Raw genomic sequence first — 18,364 nt, 5'->3', positions numbered from 1 at the left:
ACAACTCTGGTATTACCAGCATCATTATACCCCAGCCACAACTTCTGTCCAGTGTCTGATGTCATTTCCTGTCAACCATGTTTACTTCCTGTTTCTGCCTCAGGTGCTGTGTCGGTGGAGCCTATGGGTGTATCCCCCCATGGAGACCTTCTAGACCTCCCCTGGCAGACAGAGCTCTGCTGTTCCTCACGCCCAGCCCAACTTCACAACAGAGGAAAGGAAGAAGACCGAGGGTCTGTGGGGTCCAGGGCAACACCATCTGATCCAGGACACCCACACACCCTTCAGTGCCTCTTCAGGAACTTCACAAGCATACTTGGACCTCACCCGCAGACTGAGCCCAGCAGAGGTAAGCGTCCTGCTCTGTTTTACTGACATGACATCACAGAAGGCTGCTGAAGGGAGAACGGCTCATAGTAATGGCCGGAACGGAGAAAATGGAATGGCATCAAACACATGGAAACAATGTGTTTGATGTATTTGATACCGTTCCACTGATTCCGCTCCAGTCATTACCACCAGCCCGTTCTCCCGAATTAAGGTGCCGCCAACCTCCTGTGCATGATATTTACTCGGGTGAGATTTCTGTCTTACTACTGCCCTGGGACCGTATTCACAAAGCATCATAGGTGTGTAAGGTGCTGACCAAGGATCAAATACCTTTTAAATCATAATGAATAAGAGCAAGGAATTGATCCTAGATCAGCACTCCTATTCTGAGACGATTTGTATATACTGGATAAATGTGTTTTCATTTCTCTGAATGGTGCGTAATAAAACAGCCTGTGACCACTTAACTGCACTGAGGAAGAGAACATTGAGGCTCATTCAATTGAATAGGGGCCAATTAACTGGAGTGATCAGATGGTCTCTGTGCACTTGAGTGTGGTGTTCTTCTCTGTTTGGAGGTGGAAGTGGGAGGTGGTAACACAAACTAAAGATCTGTGTGTGTGTGTGCTTGTGTGTGCATCCGTGCAAATGTGTGTTTTAACAACAGGAAGCAAAGGCTCAGGGCGAAGGATTTATTCATGAGATCGATAGCGTGGTGGTAGCCTCTGACGCGTGCTAATGCTAATCGATGGATATTAGATAAGGCTTCCCACAGCCTGTGGCTCTGTGGCATTTAAAGAGGGGATGTTTTGAAAACGGTCTCATGAATCGTTGACAATAACTGTGCAGACGTAAAATGGTGTGAGTGGGTGTTACATTTTCCTCTCCAATGACCTGTTGATTCAGCTCAGGTAGACCTGAGGTCCTAAGTCTGAGTAAGAGTGGATGATAAACTATGACGTTGGCCAGATTCTAGGGCTTCTTTTTCAAAATGTTCCAGGGCTTGCTATGACTGTCCTAATTGGGTGTGGGTTTATTCAGCTAGGTGTGTGTGTGCTTTGTCTTGGGTTGTTGAGTTCATATTTTAGGGTTTACAGTGACCACCCAGACAGAGTATGTGCCTGTGTTGATGCTAATATGCTAATTGAACTTCTCTCCAGCCACCTGTTGGGACATCCTGTGCCGTGTTGATGAGACCTGGGATAATGTAATATGTGATCTAAAGCACCCAGCCACTTCCTCAGACACCTCCACTCCTGGGTCAGTGGCACTTAGCTTGCAGCACTTAGCGTGAGTATCAAGTTCAATTCAACCTGCTGCTATTGTCTAGAGTCTGTCCTCTCCCATCCTGTTTGTTATTCTTGTCTAGTGTTGGCTCAAAGATGTGCCTGAGGCAGTAAGAGCTCAGGTGGGGGTCTAAGGTGTGTGTCCGTGCCTGTCTGTGCATGCAATGTGACTGGCAGAGCCTATTCATCTCCCACAGCAGGGTTATGCATGGAGCAGGCTGAGACTGTGTGATTAAAAAACCAACACCAGTTGCCTATAATTGGCCTTTTGGCCCATCTTATTAAATATTTTGCAAATAATTAGGCACAATATCACAAAAGTGTTTTTACTTGTTGTTTTCATTACTTTCATGTGGATTGTATCTAGCCTGGTCCCAGATGTTTGTGATCCTTTCAAACATGGCATGACAAGGAGTTGACATGATAGCACAAACAGATCTGGGACCAGGCTAGGTTGCATCCTGACCTGTGCTTAGTCTATGATTAGAACACTACACTAGCCTCTTATCTTTACTGAATGAAAGTATATTTATTTAGGCTGGGTTTTCGACTAGGACACATAGGGCTAAACGTAGTACATATGGGGGGACGCAGTCCATGTCCTCATCTGGTGAAGTACATAAATGTCTCTTGTCTATTTCAGAACACTGCCTGACAGTGAGGTAAACACCACACATGGGACTGACTGTGTGGGAGAGGATTCCATCACCTGTTCTATTGCTCTCCATGTGGTCAGCAGTATCGTCGTGGTGACAGCCAATGTGTCCAACACCACAGCAGGTCCCCTGGTGATGCTCAGCGTCCCTCCGCGTCTCTGTAAGGAGTGTGAATGCACCTGATCCCTCTCTCAACCTCTCTTCTGAAGATAGAGGATGTTAATTGCTTTAATGGCTTATCTATCTGGTCCTCATATTCTGAGGTTAATGGATATCACTTAACATTTACCAAGTACCAGCGTGCTGCCTGGCGAGCTGGCACTGTTTATTATGTAGGCCAGCGGTATCTAGGGAGCCATTTGTACCATGAGGAAACTGGGGAGTTATTTGTTTAGGCTTAAAGACCACATGTACACGTGTACAGTATAGTGAGTGTAACGGGCAGCTTCAGTAGGTCTGATACCAGCTGCCCTTTGGGACTTCCAGGCAGGCCGAGATTAGTGTTTACTCTGGTCCCAGGAACCATGGTGATGAGCTGGAGATCTCTCCACTGATGGGAAACACATACCTTGTTTGCTCAATCTAAGCTCTTTGCGGCCTTGTTGGTCAATGGAACATTGGTTTGATACAAGTAGAAATTGTGCAAATATTGAGTTTTAAAAGCCTGTTAAATTAATTGAAGTGTCATTTAATTTAGATCACATGGAACATTTTATAAGTCAGATTTTTTTAATATGAATAAAGACTTGCTAAAGGGCCAAAATTCAGTATTTTGACATGTTGTTCTGTGCATCCTCTGTGACTTCTAGGAAGGTTTTAGCACACTTAACTCCAACATTTCACCACCATTGTAAAGCCCTAGTTATTTTGCTGCTTTGACAAAGTAATTTCTGAAGATGATTATTTATTTGTTGTTAGTGAAGGTAAAAAAGAAACCTGTCACTCATTTTAAGGTTTACCCTCTTACGTGACCGGAACTCTCATTTGGTGAAACTATTCCTCATTTTATTTTGTATTTTTATAAAGAGACATTGAAGATCTAATATACAAATCATAGTGTAAAAGCAGGTGAGCTGGTTCTATTTTTGGGTGTTTTTGTGGTGAAAACTGAGCGGGTCGAGCATAACATGTCAACCCTGTTACCCATAGATGGACAGGCTAGAAATGTTTTAACAATTAATAAATAAATTGTGAAGCTTGTATTCAATTGCCTCTTCCTGTTGCACACAAGCTTCCATTCCCCCTGTCACTAGGAGATTTATGGCTGATTTAAGATGAAGTCGTCATCCTGTTACAGTCAACCTTGTTACTTTATTTGGCACTTACTATAGATGGGAAAAATGCAAAACCTTTTTTTGTATTAAGTTGAACATGTGATCTTTATGACAGTACATTAGTGAGGATGCATACATGTTGCCTTGTCAGCCATGTTCTCAATGATCAACATTTTGATTCGAGGTTATTGTTTCCATTAGTGGGTCTGCTCGCGTACATCGCAAGCAGTAAAGCATACGTAGCTACATGCAAGTCCTATGCCAAAGAAAGTGCACTTTTCAAGAGAGACAGGAATAAACCCCTGGAATATCAGTATGCCTAAATTATGTAGCAATGCAGGAAAATTGCCTTCTTATCAGCTTTAAGTTTGCTCCCCTCTCCTTTATGGGAGGAATGTATGTGTGCAGTATGTCAGATATGGGGTGGTATTCTGACTTAATATTCTTGAGCTTAACTTACATTTTCACGTAAGTATTTTATCAAAGTCAATGCATGATTCAGTGCCTTTAGTGTCCAACCAACATGAAGGGAAGTACCATTCATTCCCTAAATGTAATTTCACATTCACAGCCTGTTTATTAAGACGTGAATGTCTGAGAGTGATAATAGTTTATCTTTAATAATGAAACTGATGGATCCAGTCTCTTTCTGTCGGCTAGGAGGGGACATTTCCATTATGAGACTCAATTATCCCACCTGCCTCTTCTAATTATGTAGGGCTGACCCCAAGTAGTCAACTGGTCGATTGTTTGGTCATTAGGCTGTTGGTCGACCGAGATTGTTTTAGTTTAGCAGTAACATAGATAGATATCTATATCTATCTATCATCTTTGGTAGCGATTACAGCCTTGAGTCTTCTTGGGTATGATGCTAGAAGCTTGGCACACCTTTATTTGGGGAGGTTCTCCCATTCTTCTGTGCAGATCCTCTCAAGCTCTGTCAGGTTGGAGGGGGAGCATTACTGCACAGCTATTTTCAGGTCTCTCTAGAGATGTTCGATCGGGTTCATGTCCGGGCTCTGGCTGGGCCACTCAAGGACATTCAGAGACTTGTCCCGAAGCCACTCCTGCATTGTCTTGGCTGTGTGCTTAGGCTTGTTGTCCTGTTGGAAGGTGAACCTTCGCCCCAGTCTGAGGTCTTGAGAGCTCTGGAGCAGGTTTTCATCAAGGATCTGTCAGTACTTTGCTCTGTTCATCTTTTCCTCGACCCTGACTAGTCTCCCAGTCCCTGCTGCTGAAATACATCCCCACATCATGATGTTACATTTTGCCACCAGCATACCATGATTCACCTTAGGGATGGTGCCAGGTTTCCTCCAGATGTGACAATTGGCATTCAGGCCAAAGAGTTACATTTTGGTTTCATCAGATCAAAGAATCTTGTTTCTCATGGTCTGAGAGTCTTTAGGTGCCTTTTGGCAAACTTCCTTTTTACTGAGGAGTGGCTTCCGTCTGGCCACTCTACCATAAAGGTCTGATTGGTGGAGTGCTGCAGAGATTGTTGTCTTTCTGGAAGGTTCTGCCATGTCCACAGAGGAACTCTGGAGCTCTGTCAGAGTGACCATTGGGTTCTTGGTCACCTCCCTGACCAAGGCCCTTCTCCCCCGATTGCTCAGTTTGGCTGGGCGGCCAGCTCTAGGAAGAGTCTTTGTGGTTTCAAATTTCTTCCATTTAATGATGGAGGCCACTGTGTTCTTGGTTTCCTTAAATGCTGCAGAATGTTTTTTCCCTTCCCCAGATCTGTGCTTTGACACAATCCTATCTCGGAGCTCTACAGACAATTCCTTTGACCTCATGGCTTACTTTTTTATCTGACATGCACCGTCAACTGAGAAAGGTTGCCGACTCCTCATGTATGTAACGTTCGTCGTTCAAAGGGGACCAAGGCACGGCGTGTAAAGTGCTCATATTTTACTCTTACTTTAATGAAAACGCTAAATCAAAACAACAATAAGATGGGTTACAAATAACTCCCCTGTCAAGTCAATCACTGGGAGTAAACACAAATACTTCAAAATGAACAAAGCAGTTTAAATACCAGGAGGATACATCTCACTGTCAAATACTGTAATATATGTTCAAATTCCAGGAAGAAATGTCGAAAGGGTGTCTTCTACTCTGCCTTGGTACTCGGTTGCAATTTCAGTTATTTTGATTACATTTTGAGGTATTGATTTTTCTGACATATGGAGCTTGGCCTTATTGATCGGTATTCAGTAAGAAGCCCATGGACCACTAAAGTAGAGATGCTGTCTTTTAGATATATGTTATTATATCATGTTCATACACCACTGAGCCTGGCCTGTCATGTCACTTCAAATACGTTTCTGCTGATTTCATCATTTGGCTGCCCTGTATGAAGCCTGTTTGAGTCTATAACCAATGCAGTTATTAGGGACCATCAATGTGTCTCCAATTGCTGTTACAGTACTGTATGTGCCTGAGACCATTGTCTCTGCAGTGTAGAAATACAGATATCACATCTTAATTTGATCACTTGATTGTTACTGAGAATGTTCCTGCGCTGGAAATGCAGATGAGCTTCGTGATTTACATAAATTCACTGAAAACCTGCACAAACACAGTTATATACTGAACAAAAATATAAACGTAACATGCAACAATTTCGAGATTTTCCTGAGTTACAGTTTGTATAAGGAAGTCAGTGAATTGAAATAAATTCATTAGGCCCTAATCTATTGATTTCACATGACAGATACCTTAAAAAAAAAAGTTAGTGGCCTGTATCAGAAAACCAGTAACCAAAAGTCAGTATCTGGTGTGACCACCATTTGCCTCTTGGAGTGCAGCACATCTCTTTTGTATAGAGTTGATCAGGCTGTTTGTGGCCTGTGGAATGTTGTCCCACTCTTTTTTTAATGGCAACAGCTCTGGTGGACATTCCTACAGGCAGCATGCCAATTGCATGTTCCCTCAACTTGAGACCTCTGTGGAATTGTATTGTGTGACAAAACTGTCCCCAGGTGCACCTGTTTAATGATCATGCTGTTTAATCCCACCTGTCAATTGGATGGATTATCTTGGCAAAGGAGAAATACTCACTAACAGGGATGTAAACAAATGTGTGTACAACATTTGAGAGAAATAAGCTTTTTGTGCATTTGGAACATTTCTTGGATCTTTTATTTTAGCTCATGAAACATGGGACCAACACTTTACATGTTGCGTTTATATTTTTGTTCAGTGTATTAACAGTATTGCACTTTTCATGTAGCCTACTTTTGTCCAGCTAATAGCCTAACCACCGATCAAGCAACATTATGGACTAAACTTTCAAATCATGTTGCTACAATATACTGGTCAAATTAACCTCTCTAGGGCAGGCGGGACGAATTCGTCCCACCTACGTAACAGCCAGTTGAATCCTGTGGTGCGATTTTCAAATACCTTAAAAATCCTATTACTTCAATTTCTCAAACATATGACTATTTTACAGCTATTTAAAGACAAGACTCTCATTAATCTAACCACACTGTCCGATTTCAAAAAGGCTTTAGAACGAAAGCAAAACATTAGATTATGTCAGCAGAGTACCCAGCCAGAAATAATCAGACACCCATTTTTCAAGCTAGCATATAATGTCACAAAAACCCAGAAGACAGCTAAATGCAGCACTAACCTTTGATGATCTTCATCAGATGACAATCCTAGGACATTGTTATACAATACATGCATGTTTTGTTCAATCAAGTTCATATTTATATCAAAAAACAGCTTTTTACATTAGCATGTGACGTTCAGAACTAGCATACCCCCCGCAAACTTCCGGGGAATTTACTAACAATTTACTAAATTACTCACGATAAACGTTCACAAAAAGCATAACAATTATTTTAAGAATTATAGATACAGAACTCCTCTATGCACTCGATATGTCCGATTTTAAAATAGCTTTTTGGTGAAAGCACATTTTGCAATATTCTAAGTACATAGCCCAGCCATCACCCGGCAAGTTTAGCCTTCACCAAAATCAGATTTACTATTATAAAAGTTTGATTACCTTTTGTTGTCTTAGTCAGAATGCACTCCCAGGACTGCTACTTCAATAACAAATGTTGGTTTGGTCCAAAATAATCCATCGTTATATCCGAATAGCGGCGTTTTGTTCGTGCGTCCCAGACACTATCCGAAATGGTAAATCAGGGTCGCGCGCATGGCGCAATTCGTGACAAAAAAATTCTAAATATTCCATTACCGTACTTCGAAGCATGTCAAACGCTGTTTAAAATCAATTTTTATGCAATTTATCTCGTAAAAAAGCGATAATATTCCGACCGGGAATCTCCTTTTCGGCAAACAGAGGAAAAATCACAAAGACGGGGGCGGCCAGGGCACGCGCCTAATGCCCATTGTCCCTTGATCGGCCACTTGAGAAAGGCGATAATGTGTTTCAGCTTGGGGCTGGGATGACGACATTCAGGTTTTTCCCGGGCTCTGAGAGCCTATTGGAGCCGTGGGAAGTGTCACGTTATAGCAGAGATCCTTTGTAATTGAATGAGATGTCAAAGAAAGACAATAAATGGTCAGACAGGCCACTTCCTGTAAAGGAATCTCTCAGGTTTTGACCTGCCATTTGAGTTCTGTTATACTCAGACACCATTCAAACAGTTTTAGAAACTTTGGAGTGTTTTCTATCCAAAGCCAATAATTATATGCATATTCTAGTTACTGGGCAGGAGTAGTAACCGGATTAAATCGGGTACGTTTTTTATCCAGCCGTGTCAATACTGCCCCCTAGCCCTAACAGGTTTTAAGATCCGACATTGGATGCCATTATGACGATGATTATTATAAAACATTTTTTTATTTAACTAGGCAAGTCAGTTAAGAACAAATTCTTATTTACAATGACAGCCTAGGAACAGTGGGTTTAACTGCCTTGTTCAGTGGCAGAACGACAGATTTTTACCTTGTCAGCTCGGGGATTCGATCTAGCAACCTTTCGGGTACTGGTCCAACGCTCTAACCACTAGGCTACCTGCCGCCCATAATGACGATGATAATGGTGTTTCATAGTTTGGAGGATGGTGATGATGCTAACAACCATGGATGATGATGATGATGATGAAGATGATTATGTATTGCTTGTGGTGTGTGTGTGTGTGTGTGTGTGTGTGTGTTGTACAGGGAAACCAAGCCCACCACTGAACCTAACACACACCCAGACCACAGAGGGAGAGTTGATTCTGAGCTGGAGCGACCCACAGCCCCATGCCAGCCCTGTCCAACTGAGCTACGAGGTCCGATACAATACCTCCCAAAGTACCTCTCACCTCAACTGGCTGGTAAGAACACACTGGCCTCCGAGCAAACACAACATCTAAGTACAGGTCTTACAGGAAAATAAAGCTAGAGACAATAATAATTTCACAGAGAACAAGAGCAAACACCTAGAGGATAGAGGATGTTGAAGAGTCTTAAGGCTACTCATGGTTTTCTTAGATGTAGATATCATTTTTAGTTATGTTCTCAGTCATCACAATGCCATTTTGTATTTGTGTCAAATTGTCAATCCATGTTGACACTGCATTTTGCAGATGGAGTAACTTCTGTATGACATCTTGTGTTTCTCTCCCCTATTCCTCTGTTCCAGCACGTGGAGGTGTCTGGATGCCAGTGGGTGTCTCTGACTGGACTGAGGCCTGGTCTGCACTACACTGTCCAGATCCGGTCTCACCATCCTGCTCGGCCTCACCTGTGGAGTGACTGGAGCCAACAACATCGTATCCGTCTGGAAAGTGAGACCTCTCTCTCTGCACAGAAACATATACATCATAAACACACAGTTAACTTATCATACTCCCTTGACATCTACCTGCACAGTAAGACCTCTGCCTTGCCCTACTTACACACATTAAGTATACAGTCAGATATAGTCCCCTCTCATACTGTGTCTTTGGCATCATTAAAACTAAATTATTATTATTACGCGATTAAACTGATTAATCGTGTAACTGTAATTAACTAGGAAGTCGGGGCACCAAGGAAAATATTCAGATTACAAAGTTATAATTTTCCTAATATAACTTTCAGATATTTGAATATCTGATCAATTAGTCTTCTGATTAATGACGTATTCTTTACCTCACGTCAGTCTCATTCCAAACGTCGTAAATTGTTGGTTATCTGCATGAACCCAGTCTTCACTGAGTCATCCATACATCAATTGTCTTAAAATCATTTATTTACTAACTAGGTAATTCACAGAAATGCATAACAAACAGTAGATATCGTAACAAAGAAATGATAGAGGAATGTGCCCTAGTGGGCTAAACCGGCATGGCGGCTTGTTAGACAAAAGGGGAGTGGGGGTCAGCTCAGAAGGCACTACAGAGTTGATAATTCTAACAATTGAAATACTAATCCTTTGCACATGAACGCTCACTCATTCGGGAACAATTGCAATCAATATATATATTTACGCTCAGTGTGTCGTCGGGATCTCTGTTGAAAAGTTAGTTTCTGTTGGAGAGTCTGTCCGCCCTCTCTCTCTCTGTCGTGGTTAGAATGGGTAGTTCAGAGTGACATTCATTAAAGCCGTTATTGGACAGATGTTTCGAATTCCCATGACGCCAGACGTCCTCTGATTTAGTTAGACTCCAAAGGGAATTGGAGTTTCCTTCATTAAACAGTCCAAAATCACATTACACAATTTCACAAACAGTTCCATCCTTATTCATTCATTTTATACCACCATTTAGATGTAAGTCTCATAGCTGAGGCTATTGTATAAACATGATTATGGTAATGTGGCGGTATTGTCCCTCATGAGTTTCACAAAATTGTACCAAACGGACCAGTTCGTAGCTGGATTCTTCACCGATCTTTTATACCTTCTCCAGAACATAAATGTCGTTCGGTTCTCCAGTTCTGTGAGGTGGAAGAACTCCTTTGTTCTCTATGAAGCCCACTCTGTCTCTATACTGTGGCCATGAGGAGAGAATCTCCTCATAGGAATTTACGACCGCTCTTAGAGCCTGGTGTCAGAAGTATAGAGGTCGGGGGATGTTGCATAGAAAAGGCCTGGTGCAGAGGGAGGGGGGTCAACTGTGCTCGCTGTACCCAAAGAGGGCAACGTCATGACAACTGTATACCTGCACAGTAAAACCTCTGGTTACACAGCAATGTACACATATGCTTTAGTGATGTGCAGTTTGCCAACGATTTGTTCTTTTTACTGACACTTACCGACTCTTTTTACTGACTCGAGTCATGATTTGATTGTCTGAGTGTCTCGTTCATTTTAGTCATTCGTTTGGCCTGGTGGCCGCAATGAATTCTACAGCAGGATTAATAAGTGCTCCTCCTGTGACTCCGGAGACGTGCTCCAATCAACAACTGTCTGTCATGCGCGCAGGCAAAATAGATCATGCTGCAGGCAGCATAGAGAAGAAAAATATGTTTAAATTAGAACTGATAGTTGTACATTTCGATTGCTTAATGGTGTGTTTTTGTGTTCTTATTATTGGGACCTACTGGCTTATTATGAGTTTATGGACTGCTTATCCTTTAACATCATGCTGTGTGTGACTGCTGTCTTTCCATTGGCCCTATGTAGTGGTGCCTGGAGAAGCGGGTATATTCTAATTTTGCCTAAAAGTTCCCAAACGGCCCGCCCAGCGAAGGAAAGGCACCCGGTGTGAATACTGTTTTCCTACGGAAAAACACTTTAGCTGGATGTAAAACTGCATGACTTAAACCTCTGCAAAAACGTATAGAAAAACTTCAGTAACTGCCACATTGAACCACACCCCCAAGACTGAAATCTGTTTTTTTCACAATGAGCAACAGAAAAACACATGCGGAATTGGTGCATTCAGTCGCTCTTTAAGGCAAAAGGAGAAGCTATTTTCCTAGCACACTGTCATAAATCATCTGTGGTTGATAGATTTTGCCCACACAAACACACATATATGGGGAGACTGGCATTGGTCTGTACCTGCTGCATACTGTACTGTTAGAGACTCGAGGATTCATAGATATGCATTGCATTTCCATGCAGTTAATACTGTATACATTGGGTAACTTGGCCAACATATTTGGTTTGGAAATTGTGAAGTTGTCTCAGGTTGTCAGATGTAATGTCAAATATGGGGACAGGATCAGGGTGGCAATTAGGGAGCTGGATGGATTAAATAAAGGCAATATTAGATTAGGAATATGAAGGAAAGGACATTTTTGTCTATTTGATCTCGCTCTCTCGCTCTCATATATTTAAGTGCTTTATTAATTTTTATTGTTTATTATCTACTTCACTTGCTTTAACATTACCAAGATAATAAACAATAGAAAATGAACAGTAAACATTACTCACAGAATATCCAAAAGAATAAAGACATTTCAAATGTGATTGTCTATATACAGTGTTGTAACGATGTGTAAATAGTTAAAGTACAAAAGGGAAAATAAATAAACATAAATATGGGTTGTATTTACAATGGTGTTTGTTCTTCACTGGTTGCCCTTTTTTTGTGGCAACAGGTCATAAGTCTTGCTGCTGTGATGGCACACTGTGGTATTTTACCCAGTAGATATGGGCGTTTATTAGCTTATTCTCCCCTTTCTGTCTCTCTCGCCCTCTCTTTCTCCCTCCCTGCCCCTCTTCTCATCTATCTCTCCCTCTCTCAGTGATGACTACATCATGCAGAGAGTTGGTTTTCGGAGGTTGTCTGTTTTATGTCCCTTTCCTCCTATAGCTTTACTGCAGAGCTGTAGATTCATCTGTCAGCTCTGTCAGCCCTCTCTCTGACTCACATGATGAAGGCTCTTCATAAAGGACAAAGACAGGGAATGAAAGATGGGGACCTCTGAGGGATTCTGCCCCAGTGTAGAAGTGATTATTGAAAACGCACACACAGAGGAGCCAGGACCATGGAAATATACAGTTGAAGTCGGAGGTTTACATACATTTAGCTTGGCGACATTAAAACTCGTTTTTCAACCACTCCACAAATGTCTTGTTAACAAACTATAGTTTTGGCAAGTCGGTTAGGACATCTACTTTGTGCATAACACAAGTAATTTTTCCAACAATTGTTTATAGACAGATTATTTGACTTATAATTCACTGTATCACAATTCCAGTGGGTCAGAAGTTTACATGCACTCAGTTGACTGTGCCTCTTAAACAGCTTTGAAAATTATGTCATGGCCTTAGAAGATTCTGATAGGCTAATTTACATAATTTGAGTCAATTGGAGGTGTACCTGTGGATGTATTTCAAGGCCTACCTTCAAACTCAGTGCGTCCTTGCTTGACATCATGGAAAGTCAAAAGAACTCAGCCAAGACCTCAGGAAAAGAATTGTAGACTTCCACAAGTCTGGTTCATCCTTGGGAGCAATTTCCAAACGCCTGATGGTACAACGTTCATCTGTACAAACAATAGTATGCAAGTATAAACACCATGGGACCACGCAGACGTCATAACGCTCAGGAAGGAGATGCGTTCTGTCTCCTAGAGATTAATGTACTTTGGTGCGAAAAGTGCAAATCAATCCCAGAACAACAGCAAAGGACCATGCGAAGATGCTGGAGGAAACGGGTACAAAAGTATCTATATCCACAGTAAAACAAGTCCAATATCGACATAACCTTAAAGGCCGCTCAGCAAGGGAGAAGCCACTGCTCCAAAACCACCATAAAAAATCCAGACTACGGTTTTCAACTGCACATGGGGACAAAGATTGTACTTTTTGGAGAAATGTATTCTGGTCTGATGAAACAAAAATAGAACTGTTTGGCCATAATGACCATCGTTATGTTTGGAGGAAAACGGGGGAGGCTTGTGAGCTGAACACCATCCCAGCCGTGAAGCAGGGGGGTGGCAGCATCATGTTTTGGGGGTGCTTTGCTGCAGGAGGGACTGGTGCACTTCACAAAATAGATGGCATCATGAGGGAGGAAATTTATGTGGATATATTAAAGCAACATCTCAAGACATCAGTCAGGAAGTTAAAGCTTGGTTGCAAATTTGTCTTCCAAATGGACAATGACCCCAAGCATACTTCTGAAGTTGTGGCAAAATGGCTTAAGGACAACAAAGTCAAGGTATTGAAGTGGCCATCACAAAGCTCTGACCTCAATCCTATAGAAAATTTGTGTGCAGAACTGAAAAAGAGTTTGCGAGCAAGGAGGCCTACAAATCTGACTCAGTTACAGCAGGTCTGTCAGGAGGAATGGGCCAACATTCACCAACTTATTGTGGGAAGCTTGTGGAAGGCTACCCGAAACGTTTGACCCAAGTTGAACAATTTAAAGGCAATGCTACCAAATACTAATTGAGTGTATGTAAACTTCTGACCCACTGGCAATGTGATGAAAAAAATAAAAGCTGCAATAAATATTTCTCTACTATTATTCTGACATTTCACATTCTTAAAATAAAGTGGTGATCATAACTGACCTACGACAGGGAATTTTTACTAGGATTAAATGTCAGGAATTGTGAAAAACTGAGTTTAAATGTATTTGGCTAAGGTGTATGTAAACTTCCGACTTCAACTGTAATGATATTTATATTGGTCAAGACAAACGCATACAGACACACATGTACACACACACACGCAGAGCCATTTGTAAAAATGTTGTCCTGGAGAGGCTCCAGGATTTTTTTCCCTCCCTCCCTCCCTCGCACACTCACTCTTTCTTTCTCATCCTCTCTTTATTACACTTGAGAGGTCTCATTGCTAAGAGGAAGATCATTACATGCGACTCATCACCTAGTCTATGGCCCTTTTTAGCTTTCAGTCAATAGATTTGATTTTGTGTACCTCATAAACAAACAGAAAATAACATTAACTGGAAGAGTGAGCAAAGCTATCATTAAGGCAAAGGTTAGCTATTTGAAGAATCTCAAATATAAAATATATTTTTTTGGTTACTACATGATTCTATATGTGTTATTTCATAGTTTTGATATCTTCACTATTATTCAATAGTTAAAATTATACAATGTAGAAAATAGTCCAAATAAACACCCTTGTAGAAAATAGTCCAAATAAACACCCTTGTAGAAAATAGTCCAAATAAAAACCCTTGTAGTTCTAAAACTTTTGACCAGTAGTGAACATATGAGATGAGTAATGCAAAATATGTAAACATTATTAAATTGACTAGTGTTCCATTTTTTAAAGTGACCAGTGATTTCAAGTCTATGTATGTAGGCAGCAGCCTCTAATGTGCTAGTGATGGTTATTTAACAGTCTGATGGCCTTGAGATGGATGCTTTTCAGTCTCTCTTTCCCAGCTTTGAAGCATCTCGACTGACCTCGCCTTCTGGATGATGATAGCGGGGTGAACAGGCAGTGGCTCGTGTGGTTGTTGTCCTTGTAGATGTTTTTGGCCTCCCTGTGACATTGTGTGCTGTAGGTGTCCTGGAGGGCAGGTAGTTTGCCCCCAGTTATGCGTTGGGCAGACCGCACCACCCTCTGGAGAGCCTTGCGGTTGTGGGCGGTGCAGTTGCCATACCAGGCGGTGATACAGCCCAACAGGATGCTCTCAATTGTGTATCTGTAAGCGTTTGTGAGGGTTTTAGGTGCCAAGCTACATTTCTACAGCCTCATGAGGTCGAAGAGGCACTGTTGTGCCTTCTTTACCACGATCTCTGTGTGGTTGGACCATTTCAGTTTGTCAGTGATGTGTACGCTGAGAAATGTGAAGCTTTCCACCTTGTCCACTGCAGTCCCGTTGATGTGGATAGGAGGGGTGCTCCCTCTGCAGTTTCCTGAAGTCCACGATCATCTCCTTTGTTTTGTTGACGTTGAGTGAGAGGTTATTTTCCTGGCACCACACTCCGAGCCCTCACCCTCCTCCCTGTAGGCTGTCTCGTCATTGTTGGTAATCAAGCCTACTTCTGTTGTGTCGTCTGCAAACTTGATGATTAAGTAGGAGGGGTGCTTGGCCACGCAGTCATGGGAGTACAGGCGGGGTTCAGACTAGGGCCTCGAGCTTAATGATGAGCTTGGAGGGTACTATGGTGTTGAATGCTGAGATATAGTCAATGAACAGCATTCTTACGTAGGTACTCTTCTTGTGTAGATGGGATAGGGCAGTGTGATGGCGATTGCATCCTCTGTGGATCTATTGGGGCGGTAAGCAAATTGAAGTGGGTCTAGGGCGACATGTAAAGTAGAGGTGATATGGTCCTTGACTAGTCTCCCAAAGCACTTCATGATGACAGAAGTGAGTGCTACGGGGTGATAGTCATTTATTTCAGATACCTTTGCTTTCTTGGGTACAGGAACAATGGTGGCCATCTTGAAGCATGTGGGGACAGCAGAGTGGGATAGGGAGAGATTGAATATGTCCGTAAACACACCAGCCAGCTGGTCTGCGCATGCTCTGAGGACGAAGCTAGGGATGCCGTCTGGGCCGGCAGCCTTGCGAGGGTTTACATGCTTAAATGTCTTACTCACGTCAGCCACAGAGAAGGAGAGCCCACAGTCCTTGGTAGCGGGCCGCGTCGGTGGCGCTGTGTTATCCTCAAAGTGGGCGAAGAAGGTGTTTAGTTTGTCTGGAAGCAAGACGTTGGTGTCCACGACGTGGCTGGTTTTCCTTTTGTAGTCCGTGATTGTCTGTAGACCCTGCCATATATGTCTCTTGTCTGAGACGTTGAATTGCGACTCCACATTGTCTTTATGCTGACGTATTGCCTGTTTGATTGCCTTGCGGTGGGAATAACTACACTGTTTGTATCCTGCCATATTCCCAGTCACCTTGCCATGCTTAAAAGCGGTGGTTCGTGCTTTCAGTTTTGCACGAATGCTACAATCTCTCCACGGTTTTTGGTTAGGGTAGGTTTTAATATTCAGTGGGTACAACCTCTCCTATACACTTCCTGATAAACTCAGTCACCGTATCAGTATATTTGTCAATATTACTCTCGGAAGCTACCCGGAACATATCTCAGTCCGTGTGATCAAAACATTCTTGGTGCGTGGATTCCGATTGGTCAGACCAGCATTGGAGAGTCCTTAGCACGGGTACATCCTGTTTGAGTTTCTGCCTATAGGAAGGGAGGAGCAATACAGAGTTGTGGTCAGATTTGCCGAAAGGAGGGCGGGGGAGGACCTTGTAGGCATCCCGGAAGTTTGAGTAGCAGTGGTTGAGTGTTTTAGCAGCGCGAGTACTGCACTCAATGTGCTGATAGAACTTAGCCAGCCTTTTTCTCAAATTTGCTTTGTTAAAATCCCCAGCTACAATAAATACAGCCTCAGGATATGTGGTTTCCAGTTTGCATAAAGTCTAGTGAAGTTCTTTGAGCGCCGTTGTGGTATCGGCTTGAGGGGGGATATACACGGCTGTGACTATAACCGAAGAGAATTCTCTTGGGAGTTAATATGGTCTGCATTTGATTTTGAGGTATTCTAGGTTGGGTGAACAAAAGGACTTGAGTTCCTGTATTTTATCACAATCACACAATGAGTCGTTAATCATGAAACATACACCCCACCCTTCTTCTTCCCGGAGAGATGTTTATTCCATCTGCGCAATGAACTGAGAACCCAACTGGCTGGACCGACTCAGACAGTATGTCCCGAGACAGCCATGTTTCTGTGAAACAGAGTGTGTTTTCATCGCTGATGTCTCTCTTGAAAAAAATCCTCGCCCTGAGCTCGTCAACTTTATTATCGGGGCGGCACGGTAGCCTAGTGGTTAGAGCGTTGGGCTAGTAACCGAAGGGTTGCAAGTTTGAATCCCCGAGCTGACAAGGTACAAATCTGTCATTCTGCCCCTGAACAAGGCAGTTAACCCACTGTTCCTAGGCTGTCATTGAAAATAAGAATTTGTTCTAAACTGACTTGCCTAGTTAAATAAAGGTAAAAAAAAAAATCCAGAGACTAAACATTAGCGAGTAATATACATCGGAAGCTGTGGGTGGTGTGCACGCCTCCTAAGTCAGACTAGAAGACCACTCAGAGTACATCTCCTCCACTGGTGGTGTTTTGGGTCGGCCTCTGGAATCAGTTCAATTGCCCTGGATCCACTTCAGGAAAGTCGTATTCCTGGTCGTAATGCTGGTGAGTTACCACCGCTCTGATATCCAATAGTTCTTCCCGGCTGTATGTAATAACACAAAAACAATTCTGGGCTAATAATGTAAGAAATAATAGATTAAAAACTAAATACTGCAAAGTTTCCTAAGAGCTAGAAGCACGGCAGCCCTCTCTGTTTTATGTTACAGCCTTATTCTAAAATTGATTAATTCGGGGGGTTTTTACCGCATCAATCTACAAACAATACTACATAATGACAAAGCAAAAACAGGATTGTAGAAATGTAGAAAAATAGAAAATATAGAAAACTGAAATATCACATTTACATAAGTATTCAGACCCTTTATGCAGCACTTTGTTGAAGCACCTTTGGCAGCGATTACAGCTTCGAGTCTTCTTTGGTATGGCGCTACAAGCTTGGCACACCTGTATTTGGGGAGTTTCTCCCATTCTCTGCAGAACCTCTCAAGCTCTGTCAGGTTGGATGGGGAGTGTCACTGCAAAGCTATTTTCAGGTCTCGCAAGAGATGTTCGATCAGGTTCAAGTCCGGGGTCTGGCTGGTCCACTCAAGAACATTCAGAGACTTGTCCTAAAACCACTCCTGCATTGTCTTGGCTGTGTGCTTAGGGTCGTTGTCCTGTTGGAAGGTAAACCTTCACCCCAGTCGGAGGTTCTGAGCGCTCTGGAGCAGGTTTTCATCAAGGATCTCCCTGTACTTTGCTCTGTTCATCTTTCCCTCGATCCTGATTAGTTTCCCAATCCTTGCCACTGAAAAACATCCCCATAGCATGATGCTGCCA

General features: G+C 42.5%; 1 protein-coding gene across 2 annotated transcripts in view; it reads left to right on the top strand.

Moving 5' to 3' along the window:
* lepr (leptin receptor) overlaps window positions 1–18,364 on the top strand; it is a 115,905-nt gene that overhangs the window by 64,833 nt on the left and 32,708 nt on the right. For both annotated transcript variants that reach the window (XM_014123299.2, NM_001164765.1), the window contains 5 exon segments: window positions 104–349; window positions 1,491–1,620; window positions 2,260–2,432; window positions 8,695–8,852; window positions 9,161–9,305. In XM_014123299.2, the coding sequence (XP_013978774.1) occupies window positions 104–349; window positions 1,491–1,620; window positions 2,260–2,432; window positions 8,695–8,852; window positions 9,161–9,305 (852 nt within the window).

Source organism: Salmo salar, chromosome ssa10, assembly GCF_905237065.1.
Source record: "Salmo salar chromosome ssa10, Ssal_v3.1, whole genome shotgun sequence".
NCBI classification, from domain to species: domain Eukaryota; kingdom Metazoa; phylum Chordata; class Actinopteri; order Salmoniformes; family Salmonidae; genus Salmo; species Salmo salar.
The sequence above is the reverse complement of the archived record's forward strand: the minus strand, read 5'-3'. Positions and strand labels throughout refer to the sequence as shown.